The 18,097-nt window shown below is 49.1% G+C and overlaps 1 protein-coding gene across 8 annotated transcripts in view; it reads left to right on the top strand.

Moving 5' to 3' along the window:
* The first annotated feature begins 2,994 nt into the window (after positions 1 to 2,994).
* VRK3 (VRK serine/threonine kinase 3) overlaps positions 2,995 to 18,097 on the top strand; it is a 31,979-nt gene continuing 16,876 nt past the window's right edge. For 2 of the 8 annotated variants that reach the window (XM_036275325.1, XM_036275330.1), the window contains exons 1-5: positions 8,769 to 8,893; positions 9,162 to 9,301; positions 12,137 to 12,271; positions 13,607 to 13,837; positions 16,544 to 16,602. In XM_036275325.1, coding sequence (XP_036131218.1) covers positions 9,163 to 9,301; positions 12,137 to 12,271; positions 13,607 to 13,837; positions 16,544 to 16,602 — 564 coding nt within the window. In that variant the 5' untranslated portion in view covers positions 8,769 to 8,893; position 9,162. The other 6 variants (XM_036275326.1, XM_036275327.1, XM_036275329.1 and 3 more) reach the window with 6 other exon arrangements.

The raw sequence follows: 18,097 nt of genomic DNA on the forward strand, positions 1-18,097 counted from the left end.
AGCGGTTAGAATGTTGGCCCACAGACCAGAGACCCAGGTTTGGTTCCCGCTAAGGGCACGTACCTCGGTTGCAGTTTGTCCCTGGCCCTGGTTGGGGTCGTGTGGATGGCAACCAGTTAATGTGTCTCTCTCACATCGATGTTTTTTTCTCTCTCTCTCCCCCTCTCTCTCCCTCCTGCTCAATCTGAAGATAAATGCAAAAAATGTCCTCCGGTGAGGATACAAAAAAAAAAAAAAGAAAGAAAAAATTATGGTCATTGCCCACTAAGTTATTTTCATGACCCACAATTTGCAAAACACTGTACCAGAGGGCTTTTTACATGCAGCCACTGTGAATTTACTGAGGAGCATGTATCTACAGAGCATTGAAAACACTCCATATCACGAAGCAGCAGGATGACTCGGTGACACAGGACCACAATTCTTGAGCCTCTGGGGCCAGATGTGCTTTGAAATTCAGAAATTTTCAGATTTTAAAAAGGCGAAATACATGTATACAATATATTATATAAAAATCACAAATTGCAGCATAGGATCAGCAGCATTTTGTTATCGAACACTTAAATATTTCTAGAGTGAAGGGTATGAATATTCATCCTAGGAAAGGTAATTAAAGGTTATAAATCACAGCAGTTTGGGTCAGGTTTGCACCTCAAATTTATGGAGGGGGAAATGGTCTTCAGAGCTTTCTAGATTTTGTGCTTGCAGATAAGGCAGTGTGGTATACCAATAAGTGCCAACGTTTGCTCTCAGTGCTTTTCTTCACATGACAGAGGTAAGCCTCCACTTGTGAGTATAATTCAGCCCACAGATAACTATATTTGGCCCATACAGTGTTGGCAAATAGGAGGTTTTTAAAGAAAATTATTTTAAGTAGTCCCAAACTTGAACACTGGGATATTTCATCTAAAAATCTGATCTCCAGCTGCTGAAAAAAATCCTAGGGTTTGGCCATGCCGGGTCCCCCTTCGATGGGCAAACACTCCCCGATGTCTGGGATGTAAAAGTAATAAAGGCAGGCCCTGGCCAGTCTGGCTCAGCGGTTACAGCGTCGGCCTACGGTCTGGAGAGACCCGGGTTCGGTTCCCGCTAAGGGCACGTACTTCGGTTGCAGTTTGTCCCCGGCCCTGGTTGGTCGTGCGGGTGGCAGCCACTCGATGTGTCCCTTTCACGTCGATGTTTCTCTCTCTCTCTCCCTTCCTCTCTTTCCCTCCCACTCTATCTGTATAAAAAATGGAAAAATATCCTCGGGTGAGGATAAAAAAAAAAAAAAAGTAATAAAGGCAGGATCTCTCCTTTACCTGAACTTGAGACCTCTGCCTAGTTTCCACATCACAATCTCTCCACATCTCATACACCCCCAGCCCTGGAAAGGAAGAAACGGGGGCCCTCCAGGGCCCCCAGCCGGTCAGAGTGCCTTGAGCCACGGAGGCTTGCTTCTCTAATGCGGGACGACGGCCACATCGTTCCCCGTCTCTGCACCTCCCTGTCCACAGGGACAAAGTGGCCCAAATACAGCAGAGCCACAGTCCCTTACCTGTCATTCTAAAATCCAAAACGCTCTAAAAATCAGAACTGGACTCACACACTGGCAGCAAAATGTAACCCGAACTGCCGCGGGCCACGCACAGTCTGTCTGTCTGCCGTTCAGGGTGATTACCCACGGCTCTCCTGGCAGAAATATTCGATTTCCAGGAGTTGGCCCCGATCCCGCCGTGGGGGGGAGGGGGGGTCTAATAATGAAATCTGCGCCCTACGGACTCTCAAGTCCGAGTCCCGGGGTGACCCCGGCGCCGAGGTTGCCCGACGAGCCCGGGAGCCGCCGTCGGCGCCGACGCGGAGGTTACAGAGAAAAGGCGACAGCTCGGCGCCAGGCTCCCAGAAAGCGCTCCGATCAATGTCCTCTCACCTCCTCAAAGAACTCCCACCCCTTCACCCCTCAAGACCCTGCCCTGCGCTGCCAACGGCTTCGGGTTAACCCCCTCGTTTTCCTCCCCGCAAATAAACGAAGACGGAACCGCTCGCCTCGGGGCTGCGGACGAGAGCTGGAAACCACTTTAGCAAGAGCCTGGCCCGCGACCAGCTCGGAACGAGGGTTCACGACGCCACCTGGACCCACCGCCCCAGGCGACGCACCCTCCGCCGGAGACGCCACAGGAGCGTCTCGGGACCCCTCCGGGAAGACAGACGCCCTCAAGCCTCCAGAGTCCTCGGCGACCCCAGTCCCGGCGTCCCCTCACCTGGAGACTGCGGTCCGCCGAGTTAACAGACGCGACCCCAGCCCGGGTGGAGCCGCGGAGCGGATTCCTCTCACACGCGCCGCTCACAGCCACTGCCGGCGCCGCGCGAACCTCCTCAGGAGCTCTCCCCGCTCGAGCCTCCGCGCCAACGCAGAGACTACATTTCCCAGAGGGCTGTGCTTGTCCGCCTGGCCCCACCCGCTTCCCCGCCTTCAGGGAATCCCGCTGAGCACTTCGGGAAATAGAGTAGAAACGGAATCGGGATCGGTGGTAACTGGGTATTGCAGTCCAGCTTTTATCCTGTTGAAGCACAACCTTATCAGCTTTCTGCCTTTTCTAGAAGAAGGGGAGGCTTTTGATTTCTCAAGGAGACAACCGAAGGGTTGTCATAGAAACACGTCGAGAAAATCGGAAACCTGAGCAGATGCGCGCAACGGGCGAAGTTGAGGCGGCGAAATACCGTGACCCCTGCTGATTGGCCGATACATGCCCCATAGTTTATTGCTTCTTACGATTGGCTTCACATTGGCACATGCGCAGTAGAACCAGGCGGCATTCCAAAGAGGGCGATATAGGGGTGGGCCATCAGGGAATAATCTCAACCCCGGCCTCCAATCAGAGGGCCGGTCTGCCGCGAAGGTGTCTCGGGAAATGTAGTTCCGTGGTAGGCACAAGCCAGGGGCAGTCGGGAGGACAGCAGCGCCTGCGCGGGAGCGGGCCTGCCTCAGAGCGGAGAGTGCGCGCGCAGCACCTTCCTGGCCAGCGGAAGTTTACGCTGGGCCACTGAGAAGGTGAGTCCCAGCCATTCGCCTGGGTCAGGTATTTGTTCTCCACCCGGCTCCCCGAGTCCGGAAGTGAGGGGAAGGCAAGACTTAGCAGGGCGAAGTCTCCAGATATCCTCTGCGCAGTTAGGTCGTGGTGCCTGTGTCGTCAGCATGACCCTTTGTGGGAGGCGGAGCCCCCCGGGCAGGTTTTGGGAGAAGCTTCTGGTCACCGGGGTAGTTGGCCTGTCCCAACCCACTTTAGGCTCTTAGTGGTGGGCTTGGCTACGACTGAGACGGGTGGAGCTAATGGAGAGTTTGACAGAAGCCCGCCTTGGCACTGCATCACCCCTGGTTTCTGCTTAGGGCGGGCTCAGGCGAGTCGCGGTCGCCTGTGACTGCCCCTCCTGCCTGAGGCCGAGTCTAGCCTTCAGAACCTTTCAGGAGGGACACTATATTTAACACACCGCAGATGTGCAGTAAATATTTGTTGAAGAAATAAATAAAAGAATAAATGATATGTGAAGTCAGCCTGAGTCAACTTCTCCACCTTTATTTACTTACAGAACACTGTTAAGATGGAGATTCCAGCCCAGTGAATCTGAGGGCCAGACCGTGATCCCATAAAGGTACCATCTCCTGGGGCACGTGCCCCTTAAGCTCTGTTCCCTACCAACAACCTGCTACTGCCCCATCTCTTCCGTGTCACTGTTCTCATACTTTGGTTCCCAGGAGGAGACTGTTGTTGTGGGCATGAGAGGGTCACTGGATTAGGTGCTTGCCCCATCCTGGAGGCCATCTTTATCCAGGGGTACTTGGCACCTGGGAAATTCTGCTTAAAGCTACGTAAAACTACCACAGATTTTCAAACTTTTGTTTACGGAAGTAATCTAGCAAAGCGTCAGTGTAGTAGTCTAACCAGGCTAGACTATATTGCAGTAACAACAACCCCCAAACCTCAGTGGCTTAACCCAAACACAAGCTTCTCACTAATACAAAGCCTGGAACAACTAACTTTCCAGGGTAGCCGTCCTCTAAGCAGTTTTGATGTGTGGTTTCATCAACACAGGGCTTTAGGTTTGTTGTGGCCTGTGGTAGTGATTCCTCCAGCTTGACAAAACTACTGTTTCTTTGTGACAAAACTACTCTATTTTGCCCTGGCCAGTTTGGCTCAGCAGTTGGAGCATCGGCCCACAGATCAGGGAGACCTGGGTTCGGTTCCCGCTAAGGGCATGTACCCTGTTGAGGTTTGGCAACCACTCGATGTTTCTCTCTCTCTCCCTCCCATTCTATCTGAGGATGGATGCAAAGATGTCCTCAGGTGAGGATTAAAAAAAATAATAATAATAACTGCTCCATCTTCTTTGAGAAGGTAGAGATATCCATTTCAGTGCTATTACCAGGACAACAATTATCAAGTTATATGACCAATCAGATTTACAGGCTTCTTAGGAGCTAAAGGATACTTGACAGCAGTCTTTGCAGTCAGATGGCTTACACACCTCCTTGTTGGGAAATAACAGAAGGGCAGTTTTACGCAATGGTATGATTTCTGCTCTTCTTCTGCAGACCTAGGGGAAGAGGAACCCTTTTCTCTAGCTGAGATTTCTTTCACTAGCTGTTTAAACAGCCTGTGTTTTTTCAAAGGTAGGCCCTGGAATTCCATGAGGCAGCACCAAGTGGAAACAAAAAGGCCTGAGAGGCTCAGAACTTAGGGTATGTCAAGAAAAAAGGGGATGCCCAGCCAGTGTGGCTTAGTGGTTGAGCATCGACCCATGCACCAAGAGGTCGCCAATTCTATTACTGGTCAGGGCACATGCCCAGGTTTTGGGCCAGATCCCCAGTGGGGGGCGTGCAGAAGGCGGCCAATCGATGTTCTCTCTCAACAATGTTTCTATCTATCTCTCCCTCTCCCTTCCTCTCTTTCCAAAATCAATAAAGAAAAAATTTTTTAAAGGGGGAAAATAGAAATATTAACAAATAGGATATAATAAATGAGATAGAGGGCGTGACATGACAATAACAACCACTAACATAAAAGGCTTTTCATGGGCCTGACCCTGTTCTGCACTTGCTATAAATTAATTAATTTAGGCCTCAACAATGATTCTATCAGATAGATTAAAAGCCCCATTTGCTGTTGGGAAAGACTGAGGCCAGAGAGGTTAAGTTAGTTGCCCAGCACATAGCAGATCTGGAACTCAAATCCAGGTAACCTGGGACTAGAACTTGTGATTTTTTTTTTGATTTTTTTTATCCTCACCCAAGGACATTTTTCCATTTTTTGTTCAGCTAGAACGGGAGGGAGAGAGAGGAAGAGAGAGAGAGAGAGAAACATCGATGTGAAGGGACACATCGAGTGGCTGCCACCCGCACGACCAACCAGGGCCGGGGACAAACTGCAACCGAGATACGTGCCCCTAGCGGGAACCGAACCCGGGTCTCTCTGTACCGCAGGCTGATGCTCCAACCGCTGAGCCAAACCGGCCAGGGCTAGAACTTGTGATTTTAAAGAGCTCTGTGTTGCAGTTGCAACAGAGACCAATCTTTACAGTGAATAAAGGAAAAGCATTTGATTAGACCAAGCCAGACACAGAAATATTGCCTGATCTCACTTATATGTGGAATCTAAAAAAAAGGCCAATTCATAGTAACAGAGAGTAGAATAGTGGTTACCAGAGGCTGTGAGAGAATAGGGGAGATATTGATCAAAGGGTACACACACTTTCAGTTATAAGGTGAATAAGTTCTGGAGACCTAATGAATGGCATGGTGACTGTAGTAAATAATAATATATTGTATACTTGAAATTGTAAAGCATATCTCACCACACACCAAAAAAGTAACTATGAGAGGTGATGGTTATGTTAATTAGTTTGATTATGGTAATCATTTCACAGTGTATACATACACCAAAATATCACATACACCTTAAATATATACAATTTTTATTTTCCAAAAATAAAAGAACTATCTCTTATAAGGTGAAAGGAATCCACGAGCCTGTTTATTTTTACTTCTATTTTAATAACCCAGTTTATAATTGGTACTGTATAGTAAGTCTTAGAAAAAGAACATGCCCTGGCCGGTTTAGCTCAGTGGTTAGAGTGTCGGTCCATGGACCAAAGAATCACAGGTTCGATTCCGGTCAAGGGCACGTAACTGGGTTGTGGTTTGTCCCCGGCCCTGGTCGGGGTCCTGCAGGAGGCAGCCAGTCAATGTGTCCTTCTTACATCAATGTTTCTCTCTCCCTCCCTCCATCCCTCCCTCCCACTCTAACTGAAGATAAATGGAAAAATATCCTTGGGTGAAGATTAAAAACAAAAGAGAAAGAACAAATAAGAGAATTTGTTTCTTTTGCTATTTAAAATATGTATATTCATTAGAAGTGTCTATTGCACTGTAATCCTTGTTGATTTTTCTCTTCACTTATTAACTAGTTTCATCCTGCTTTTAATGGACTGAACTGAGTCCTGTAAAAATTTGTATGTGGAAAACCTAAGCCCAGGTACCTCAGTTTGTGACCATATTTGGAGACAAGACCTTTAAAGAGGTAGTTAAATTAAAATGGGTTTGTTAGGGTGGGTCTGCTAAGGTCTAAATGTTTGGATTCCTCCAAATTCGTAGATTTAAATCCTGATCCCCTGTGTGATGGTATTAGGAGATGGGCTTTGGGGAGGGGATTACATCATGAGTGCTCCATCCTCATGAGTGAGATCAGTGTCCTGTGAATGAGATCTCAGAGAGCTCCCTAGCTCCTTCCACTGCGTAAGAACACAGCGAGGAGTTGTCAGTCTGCAACCCAGAGGAGGGCCTTCATCAGAACTAGCCATGGTGGCACCTTGATCCTGGACTTCCTAGTCTCAGAACTGTGAGAAATACATTTCTGTTATTTATAAGCCACCCATGCTGTGATCTGTTATTATGACAACTCAAACAGACTGAGACAGAGCCCTAACCCAATATGATTGGAGTCCTTAGCAGAAGAGATTAGGACACAGATAGAGGGACGACCATGTGAGGGCACAGTGAGAAGCCAGCCATCTGCCAGCCAAGGAGGGTGGCCTCAGAAGAAACCAAACTGGTTGATGCCATGATCTCAGACTTCTAAAGTTGTGAGAAAATAATTTCCTGTTGTTTAAGCCACCCAGTCTGTAGTACTTAATTATGGCAGCCTTAGCAAATGAATACACCTGCCATATCTTCATTTGTGGTAGGTTCTAGGTGTGTTGTTGGTTTTGATTTTTCAAGTATTAGTCCCTGGCCGGTTTGGCTCAGCGGTTAGAGCATCGACCTGCGGACCAAAGAGAAACGGGTTCGATTCCAGTCAAGGGCATGTACACGTACTTCAGTTGCGGTTTGGTCCCCGGCCCTGGTTGGGGGTCATGCGGGAGCATCCAATCAATGTGTCTCTCTCACTTCGATGTTTCTTTCTCTTTCTCTCTCTCTCTCTTTCCCTCTCTCTCTCTCTCTCTCTCTCTCTCTCTCTCTCTTTCTTTCTTCCTCCCTCCCTCACACTCTATCTGAAGATAAATGGAAAAATATCCTTGGGTGAAGATTTAAAAAATTAATTAAAGTATTGGGAAATATTTCATGTCCAGCTGGTGTGGCTCAGTGGTTGAGTGTCGACCCATGCAGTAAGAGGTCGCCAGTTTGATTCCCAGTCAGGGCACATGCCCAGGTTGTGGGCCCGATCCTCAGTGCGGGGCATGCAGGAGGCGGCCAATTGATGTTCTCTCATCAATGTTTCTGTCTCTCTCTCCCTCTCCCTTCCTCTCTTTCTAAAATCAATAAAAGAAAAAATATTTAAAATAAATAAAGTATTAGGAAATATTTCAGAGATACACAAGGCTTAGAAATAATGCAGTCAGTACCCATTGTCTCACTAAGTCAGGATAGGATAGTTGTGTTGCAGGAACAAATAAACCCTGAAATCTTGGTTGCTCAATACAACATTAGTTATTTGCTGATCACAGGCTTCCGGTGTAAACCAGGCAGACCTTCATCTCATAGCTGTGTCATTTGGAGTATGTGGCCTCCAGTGCCATCCCTGCAAGAGAGGGGAGGGGAGGGGAGGGTGGAGGAGGTACTCTAGCTCCTAACTGCCTCAGCCAGAAAATGACTTCTACTCACACCCCATTGACCAGAACTAGTCATGTGGCCCCAGTCTAACTGCAAGGGACCCTGGGAACTGTAGGGGAGCACATAGGTATTCGGGGAGCATTAGCTGTCTCTCCCGTTCCCACCATGTGCTTGAAGAAATGAACATCACAGCCCTGGCCAGTCTGGCTCAGCGGTTGGCCCATGGACCAGAGTTGCAGGTTCGATTTTGGTCAAGAATACCTGCCTCACCCTGGCCCGTTTGGCTCAGTGGTTAGAGCATCAGCCTGCAGTCCAGAGAGACTCGGGTTCGGTTCCTGCTAAGGGCATGTACCTTGGCTGCAGTTTGTCCCCGGCCCTGGTTGGGTCGTGCTGGTGGTGACCACTCGATGTGTCCCTTTCACGTCGATGTTACTCTCTCTCTCTTCCTTTCTCTCCCTCCTGCTCTATCTGAATAAAAAGTGGAAAAATGTCCTCGGGTGAGGATAAAAAACAAAAACAAAAAACACCTGCCTCGGTTGCGGTTCAGTCCCCGGCCTGGTCAGGGTTGTGTGGGGGGCAACCAGTCAGTGTGTCTCTCTCACACCGATGTTTCTCTCTCTCTCTCTCTCTCTCTCCCCCTTTCACTCTGTCTGAAAATAAAATGGAAAAATATCCTCAGATGAGGATTAAAAAAAAATTAAGAAAAAAAAATGAACATCACAGATGCAGTCGAAGACCCCCAGTGCTTCTGCAGTTGGAGCAGTGCTCCTGTGTAATTTTCATTGACCTCAAGACATTCCCGTATCTTTGGTGAGGTCTGCAGTTTCTGCTTTGTGCCTTTGTTCTGCTTTATACCTGCCCTGGGCCATTAGAGAGAGACAGGTGACTAGAGGCTAGACACAGTGGGTGGGAACTCATTTAAGGAGTGGCCACTTCCCGTAAGAGTATATTCTGTGAGTAATCATTTTTCTTTATTTGCAGTCTAGTCACCATGAGGAGCTTGGATGACTCCTCATTAGTAGTGGGTTAAGTTTCTCTTTCAATTTTCTTTTGCCTCTTGTACTCTTCTGTTTTCCAGCATGAGCAACTTCTGTCCAGACTGCGGCAAAAGTATCAAAACAGCATTCAAATTCTGCCCCTACTGCGGAAAGTCTTTGTCAGCAGTGGAGCCTGAAGGGTCCCAGACCTTTGTCAGTCCGCTTTCGTCATCCTTCCAAGGTAAGGACTAGGGCTTTGAGCTTTTCCCTGGAGGAGGGCTGAGGTGCCGGTGTGCGGGTGTGTGGGGAGGGAGCACAGATGCCTTTGCAGTGTGTCTGACCTTGCCTTCCTGCTGGAGAAGCCCAGAGCTCAGGCTCTCTCTGTACTCAGTTTCTTGGTATTTTCTTGATCTCATAGCTTTTTGTTGTTGTTGTTGTCATTGTTGTTTTATTAGTCCTCACCTGAGGATATTTTTCCATTGATTTTTAGAGAGAATGGAAGTGAGGGGGGGGGACATCAACATGCCCTGGCCAGTTTGGCTCAGCGGTTAGAGCGTTAGCCTGTGGTCTGGAGAGAGCCGGGTTTGGTTCCTCGGTTGCAGTTTGTCCCCGGCCCTGGATGGGTCATGTGGGTGGCGACCACTCGATGTGTCCCTTTCACATCGATGTTTCTCTCTCTCTCTCTCCCCCTCCCACTCTATCTAAACAAAAAATGGAAAAATGTGAGGATTAGGATTAAAAAAAAAAAAAAGAAACATCGACGTGAGAGAGACACATTGGTTGCCTCCTGCACACACCTCAACCAGGGCAGGGGATCGAACCTGCAACCCAGGTACATAACCTTGACTGGTGATTGAACCTGTGGACCTTCAGTGCATGGGCCAATGCTCTAACCATTGAGCAACGCCAGCCTGGGCCTCATAGCTTTAAAGTTGACAACTCACACATCTCTGTTTCCAGTCTGGACTCCTACCCTGAAATCCAGATTCATATGTATCAAACTGCTTGCTTGACATCTATTGGATGTCCCATACACGTCTCCACACACCCAGAACCGAGCTACTGATGTGACTGCCCCCCCCCATAGCCTTCTCTATCATGGTAAATGGCAACCCTGTTTATCCATTTTCTTTTCTTTTTTTCTTTCTTTCTTTTTTTTTTTTTTTTTTTGGCGTGCCCTTAGTGGGAACCGAATCCGGGACTCTCTGGTCCACAGACCGACACTCCAACCACTGAGCCAAACCGACCAGGGCTGTTTATCCACTTTCTCAGAGCAGACCATGGAGTCATCCTAAGTCATCTTTCTTTCCCACCCACAATTTCAACCCTCTGGCAAATCCTGTCTGTTTAAAATCAGTGCTGAGCCCGGCCGGTGTGGCTCAGTGGTTGAGCATCGACCCATGCACCAAGATGTCGCCAGTTCAGTTCCCAGTCAGGGCACATGCCCAGATTGTGGGCCAAATCCCCAGTGGGGGGCATGAGGAGGCAGCCATTCGATGGTCTTTCTCATCAGTGTTTCTATCTTTCCCTTCCTCTCCCTTCCTCTCTCTTTCAAATCAATAAAGAAAAAAAATTCTTTTTAATCAGACCACTTCCTGTCACTGCCATGGTCCATCCCACCCTCACTTATCACTGATATTGTTGCAGATACCTTCTTCCCCTTGTCTCCCTGTTTATTCTCTGTCCCCTGTGGTTTTCCACATGGCAGCCTGACAGATCCTGTTAAAACAGAGCCAGACCGTGTCGTTCCTCTCCTCAACACCTTCCCAGGTCAGGCCTGACATGATCAGGTCCCCATTTTCTCTCAGAGCTCCTCTCCAAACCCTCTTGTCATTGCTTATGCAGCTCCAGCCACCTGGGCCTCTGGGCCATTGCGTTTGCTGTTCCCTCTGTCTAGGTGGTTCTTCCCACTCTCTCACTTCCTTCAGTTCTTTATTTAGTTGTTACCTTTTCAGAAAGGCCTTCCCTGACATCTCTAATTAAAAGCACAGCTTCCTGCCCCGGCCATTGTGACCTAGTGGTTAAAGCATCAGCCCTCACACCAAAGGGTTGTGGGTTCCATTCCTGGTCAAGGGCATGTACCTGGGTTGCAGGTTCGATCCCCAGCCCCAGTCAGGGCACATGCAGGAGGCAACCAATTGATGTGGCTCTCTCACTTCTATGTCGCTCGCTCTCTCTACCTCTCCCCTCCCCCCACTCTCTCTAAAAATCAATAACAAAAAAGTATTTAAAGACTGACCTTAGTGAATTCCTGAGAGCACATGAGCTCTCAACCACTCAGCAAAGACACTGGGAAACAAGCTGCTGTCAAGAAAAACAAACAGAACTGCAGAATCAGACCTGCACTGACCAGATACCTTGGAATGAACAGATGAGACTATGTGCAGAACACCTTTAATATGTTTAAATAAATAAAATAAAAAACATAATGAAGGAACAAAAGTTAGTTAGAATTGACCTAGCAGACTTGAAAAAGAACCAAATAACACCTAGGATGATAAAAAACAAATATCATGGCAACCAGAAACTCATTGGATTGTTTAAACTGCAGACTAGCCCTGGCCGGTTTGGCTCAGCGGTTAGAGCGTCGGCCTGCGGTCCTGAGAGACCCGGGTTCAGTTCCCGCTAAGGGCACGTACCTCGGTTGCAGTTTGTCCCCGGCCCTGGTCGGTCGTGCGGGTGGCAGCCACTCGATGTGTCCCTTTCACATCGATGTTTCTCTCTCTCTCTCTGTTCCTCTCCCTCCCTCCCGCTCTACCTGAACAAAAAAACAAAAAAATGTCCTCAGGTGAGGATTAAAAAAAATAAAAATAAAATAAACTGCAGACTAGACATAGCTGAAGAGAGAATAATGAACTAGAAGATAGATCTAAAGAAATTATCTTGAAGATAGAACAGAGTGACAAAGTGACAGAAGATATACAAGAGAAGCTAAGACCACTGAAGAAGAAGCAAGACTTGGCTGTGAAGGTTGAAAGGGAGAGAGTGGTTGAATATGAACTTAGGGTTTTTAGTTTTATGGTTCCTGGAAACGGCCTTTGTAACTCCAGTCTTCACTTGTTCTTCCTTTCTCTAGGCCCACGGAGAAAGAACGTCAGTTCTGAACTTTCTCCCAAGAAAGTGAAATGGTCTGGCTCTGTCACTTCTCCTTCATCATCTCTCTTGTCAAACTATGACAGTTCTGGATCTGAAGATACCCTGAGTCCCAAAGGTATTAATACCTTGAAACCCAAAGTTCAGAGTTAGGAGCAATCTGGCCTGACTCTAGATGGTTAAGAGGCGGGTCATCTGACAATGTCTGGGTGCTCAGGCATCACTTACACCTGTCTGGACCTAACCCTAACCCTTATCCCAGCCTCCAGGCTCCCCCTCCAATCCACCGCTACATGGCCTGAGCTGACCCCACCCCTTCCTGCTCACAGTCATCTACTGTTTCCATCGCTCTGCAGTCTAAACTCTTCAACCTGGCCCCTGAGGCTCTGTGTGGTCTGGTTCCTGTTTTAGCTCTCACCCGCTGTGCACAGAAAACTTAAACTTACTTTCTGGGAATACTTTTTAGAGCCTTCAGCCTCTGGTCTTTGCTAAGTCTGTTCCCTCAGCCCAGGGTACTCTCACCTCCCTTCTTTGCCTGGCACGCGGTCACTTCTCCAGCACTCAGATCTGATCAAGGCCATCTCGTCGCCCTCCAGAGCCTCTCCTTGTCCTTTGTCTGGGCACCCACAGTGCCAGTGCCACTCATTTGAGCCCTCCGGGCTCCTTGTCCCTTTCTGCTTCCCTTGCTGGACTGAGAGTCCTTCGTGGGCAGGGACCGAGTAGAATCATCTGTGTGGCCCATGCCAGCCAGGGAAAGGACCATGTGCCAGTCTCCTTCCTACCAGGCCCTCAGCCCTGAAGACACAGCCCTCAGTGTCACCCTTTGTCCCTTGTCCTAAGGGCCCCATTGCCTCTTGCCATTCCGCGCCTTGGGTGGATGGTAAATGGGAGGAATGGCGATGTTACTATTTTTTCCTGTGTCCATGTTCAGTAGTTAATATCTTTTCCTCCTCTCCATGTCACACCATTCCCTTGCCTAGGAGCAAGTCATGGGCAGGTCCTCAGTCTAACAAATTTCTTTATACTTAGCACAAGGCCAGGTCCTGTCTCAGGATGTTTTTTGTTGATGTCTGGAATGTCTTTTTTGCCCTGGGAAATTCTATTTATTCAATAACACCGAACTCAAATGTCCCCTCCTCTTGGAAGCCTTCCCTGACTTCTCTAGGCACAGTCAGCCTCTTTCTCATGTCTCTCTGTATTGCCTTGTCTGACCGCTGTGTCCAGGTTAGACTCCGCCACCTAATTAGGGGCTCCTGAGGGAAGGTCCTAGGTTTGACTCATGTCTGGGTCCCCAGTTTTGGCATACAAAGACCTGACCCATGAAAAGGTTCCAGGAAGCAGTTTTCCACTGAACAAATGAATAAATGAACAGTATCACGAGTATTGTCTCATTATTCATTCAGCTTTTCTCCCCTGGATGTCCCTTTCCTTTATTCTGGCCATCCCGCTGTAGGGTCCCAGAGCACACCTCCAACCCCCAAAAGCAGCCCGCAGGCGATGAGGAAAAGCCCACAGACGAGGAAAAGCCCGCAGACGAGGAAAAGCCCTCAAACACTGAAGAGGAGCCGTGTGACCACCTCGCTCGAGGCTTTGCCTGTGGGGACAGTGCTGATAGACAAGAGTAGTCAACATTGGAAGCTGGGATCCCTCCAGAGCAGGAGCGACCAGGGCATTCTCTATGAAGGTACACTCTGTTTACAGTTGGGCAGGTGCTGGGCTGGTCCAGGCCGCCTTGGAGCCAGGGCAGGGAGAGGGAAATCCCTTTCTGATAATGAAAACAAAAGTCATATCCCAGCTGCACACCTGCCTCTAGGCAAACTTCTCTTGGACTTGGGACTGCAAACTACCCACCTATAGGGCCAGGCAGGTAGAGTTAATGAGTGTAGGAGGCTGGGGAATAAGGCGATTGAGAGTGGTGGTGACTGTAGCTAACTAGAGAGCACTCTTCAGCTCCGCCTACTCTTGTCCTGTGGGCTTGCAGGCCTAGTGTGACTGAATGATAAGGAGGATGATTAATCTCTACCTTGCAGAGATAGGATGGCCACAGCAATTCTGCCAAAATTTTATTCTTGTTCATTAAGACTGATGATGTCACACACCAGGATATGAAAGGTTTATTGAGGCATCTGACCTGGGTGTTTTTGTTTGTTTGTTTGTTTGTTTAAATCCTCATCTGAGGGTATTTTTCCATTGATTTGCAGATAGAGTTGGAGGGAGGGAGGAAAAGGGTGGGAGAGAGGAACATTGTGAGAGAGAGAGACCAATTGGATGTCTCCTACACAACCTTGACCAGGGCCAGGGACCACACCTGCAACCAAGGTACCTGCCTTTGACCAGGAAATGAGCCAGGGCTGGCCTGGGTTTTTATTGTGGTTAAGTGTTGGAGCCGGGTTGAGGGGCCTCACACAGAGCCGGGGCCTCACATGGTTTGACTCTCCTGCCAGCACCCCTTTGGGGTTCCAAAGGAGGGAATGGAACCCCAGGCTTTCTTATCAGCTCATGCAGATGTGGGGCAGGAGAAGAGGCAGGGCCAGACTTAAAGCTGTCAGTAGTCAAACATCAAACATCAAATATAGACATCTTGTTACAATGAAAAAAATAACTATGCTCCCAGTGTGCCCTGTGTGGTGCTGGCTCTGGGGCTGTGAGTGGGTTCACTGAGTGGCACACGGGAAAGATGAAGCTAGCTATGGTCTGTGCCCAGCTGGTACTATTAACATTTCTACTGACCCCTCTGAATCCTTGTGTCCGGTCTCTCAGGCTCCTGTTTTACAGATGTGGCAAGGAAGGCCCAGAGAGGTTTAGCACCTCTGTAACAGAGTCACACAGAGTTGATGTTGGGGCAGGGCTTGAACCCAGGTTGGCCTGGCAGGAAGCCTACCTTGTGGCTTTGCCTCTCTGTCATCTTATCCACCAGGTGGTGCTAATGATATCAACAACAATAATAACGTATTAGTAGACCTGCTACCCTACTGTCCTGAGCATTAAAGGAAAGGGTGTGTGGAAAGCATACATCTAGCACAGGGTGGAGACGATGCGGGATTTGTAATGGAGCGGGATGGGGCAAGCATGCGAGGTGTTTATGAGGAAGTGCCCCAGGCATCAGTACCTGGGAGGGCAGAGGAAGGAGGGGCCATGTTGCAGAGGCCTTGGTGCAGACTGAGCTGCGCCATGAGGGCTCTGGAGCAGAAGTGGCCCTTCAGCATGGTTCCATGTTGGGTCGTCAAGGCTGGGCCTTTATATCCCCCTTGATCAGCCATTGGACATTGAATACGGGCCTCCCTGGACCTGCAGCTGAGGGATCCCTGAGGGTCTGAAGGCTGCCTGTGACCAGCGGGGTGGGGCTGGATTAAGGCAACAAGTCCTTCTTGGAGGAGCGATCTGCATTCGTCACATGGCATTTGCCCATATATGGAGACAGATGCAGATAGGGTGTGTCAGCATCCCCAGGACCACCCCCAAGTCAGTGTGCACCAAGAAGACCCACAGGCCTCTCATGCCATGATCCATCACAGTGAGAGGACACAGCAGAGTCAGCAAAGGGGAGGTGCATGGAGCAAAGTGTGGGGGAGACCAACCAGCGCAGCTTCCAGGGCCCTGTCTCTGTGCATTCACACAGGATGCACAACAAGGTGTGACAGCCTTTGTGGAATGTAGTGACCAGGGACGCTCGTTAGGGACTAGGCACCTAGGGGTTTTTTTTTATCCTCACCTGAGGACATTTTTGCACTTATCTTCAGATAGAATGGGAGGGAGAGAGATGGGAAGAGAAAGAGAGAAACATCGATGTGAAAGAGACACATCAAGTGATCGCTACCCACCCTGCCCCAACTGAGGCCGGGGACAAACTGCAACCGAGGTACGTGCCCTTAGCAGGAACTGAACCCAGGACTCTCTGGTCCGCAGGCCAAAGCTCTAACCGCTGAGCCAAACCAGCCAGGGCCACCTAGGGTTTTTATTGGAGACTGGTCATGTATGCACCCTCTGCCTGGAACATGCCAACATTCCAGACTTCTAGAAGGAAAGCAGGTGTTTAGCAGAACAGTTTGGGCACAGGGAGCCCCTCTTACTGGATAGAGAATGCTGGAACCCTCCGAAATCCAGGTTCCCAGGCACAGCCAAGGGCAGCCTTGAGTTCCAAGGAGAGCAGTCTCGGGCCTGCTGTGCTAATAACCTTCTGCGTAGCTGGATATTAGCAGAGAGAGAGAGAGAGAGGAAGAAAAAAGGAACCTGTTTGAAAATACGGATGAGCAGGTCTTGAAAACCAGAAATGCGCTGGACCCTGTGGGAACCAGGGAACCGAAACTGCTGCTCATTACTGGGGAGTTTGGGAATGAGGACACTCACTTGCCCTATAGATTGTAACCTTGCTCATTTTGTCCACCCACAGCTGAGCCTGTCTCCACCTGTGAGTCAAGTGCCCAGAAGCAAAGATTCTCGCTTAAACTAGTGAGTGGGCCTGGGGGGTACCTGGGGTGGGGAGAAGGAAGTGGTGAGGGGAGGGCCTGGCGCTTTGGCAAATCACCATCGCTCTCCAAGCCTCTCTGTGGGCTGGTGTAGGCAGCAGAGCAAGGAGCAGTGGGACCTCTGGCAGGGCACACCTCCCTCGGGGGCCTCGGATTCTTCATCTCCCAGGGCCCCTCAGAAGCTGCAGTCAGGTCCACCCCCGAGCCCCACCTCTGATACTCCCTGGCTGTGCCATCTGGGCAAATGCCTCCTCTCTCTCAGCTGACTCTCCTCATCTGTGAGCTGGAGCCAGTGAGCCCCACGCAGGTTGTCCATTTGCCCACTACCTGCCTGCCTCACAGCATGTACGTATTGAGCACCTACTGTAATATATAATTGTGCTGGGTGTTAGGGTTCCAGTGGAGAACCAATCAGATGGAGTCCCTGTGCTGAGAAGTCAGTGAAATCTCGCCTGACCTCAGAATACAGGAAACATGCACCAGAGGGGGCCAAAAGGAAAGAAACACAAAGAGAACACCGAGGCAGGCCAGTCACTGAGGAGGTGCCTAATAAAAGAGCTTGGTCATGGTTGGTAACCTCGCTGTCATCCCTGAGTGCTGGAGTTAGGGGTGACTTTTATGCTTTTTTTTTACACACCCACTTCCACCCTTGGAAAACCAGGACAGCTGAACTGGGTCCTTCTCTTGGCCCTAGACGGAGGCCATGTGAGTGGTTTAGAGCAAGGGCCCCAGAGCCAGGCTCAGATGAGAAATTGCACCTGCTTGTTGAGAGCCTGTTCCTTGCCCGACTCCAGGCTGAAAGTGTCACAAGCAAGCCTGTAGGGTAGTAACCATGTTCTCCAGGGACATCCAGCACTCAAGTTTCTTTGTTCACAGCTGTATCTCCAATGCCCAGAATAATACTCAGCACATAGTAGGTGCTTGGTAGGAAAGAATGAATGAATGACAGAGCTGGGTTTGAACCTACTTCTCTTTAGCCCTATGCTCTTAAGAACTGTAGTTACTAGTTGTATTTAATGAAAATATTTGGTTTTACTGCGAGGAAAAAAAATGACCCAGCATTAACAGTGATCTTAGCAAAAATAATATTTTATTGCTCTTTTTCATAAAAGTCTGGGACAGCGGTTCAGGGCTGATATGATGGTTCCATAACCAAGGGGTCCAATTTCCTTCTCTCTTGTTGCTCCAACGTCCTCAACTGATAACCTTCACCTCATGGGCTGAAATGGCTGCCCCAGTTCTCACCATCACACATGCATTCCAGCCAACAGGAACAGAAGAGGAAGGGGAGAGCCTGCCCCAGCCCATTAAGGGCATAATGTGGAAGTTGCCCACATTTCCTCTGCACACATCTCCTTTGGCCAGAACCTGTCATGTGTTCATTCCTCACTTCAGGGGAGGCTTGGAAATCTAATTTTTAGCCAAAGGTCACATGTCTAGGGAAAATGTATAGATCCTTTCAGAAAAGAAAGGAAAGG

This window comes from Molossus molossus, unplaced genomic scaffold (assembly GCF_014108415.1).
Source record: "Molossus molossus isolate mMolMol1 unplaced genomic scaffold, mMolMol1.p scaffold_m16_p_21, whole genome shotgun sequence".
Taxonomy (NCBI): domain Eukaryota; kingdom Metazoa; phylum Chordata; class Mammalia; order Chiroptera; family Molossidae; genus Molossus; species Molossus molossus.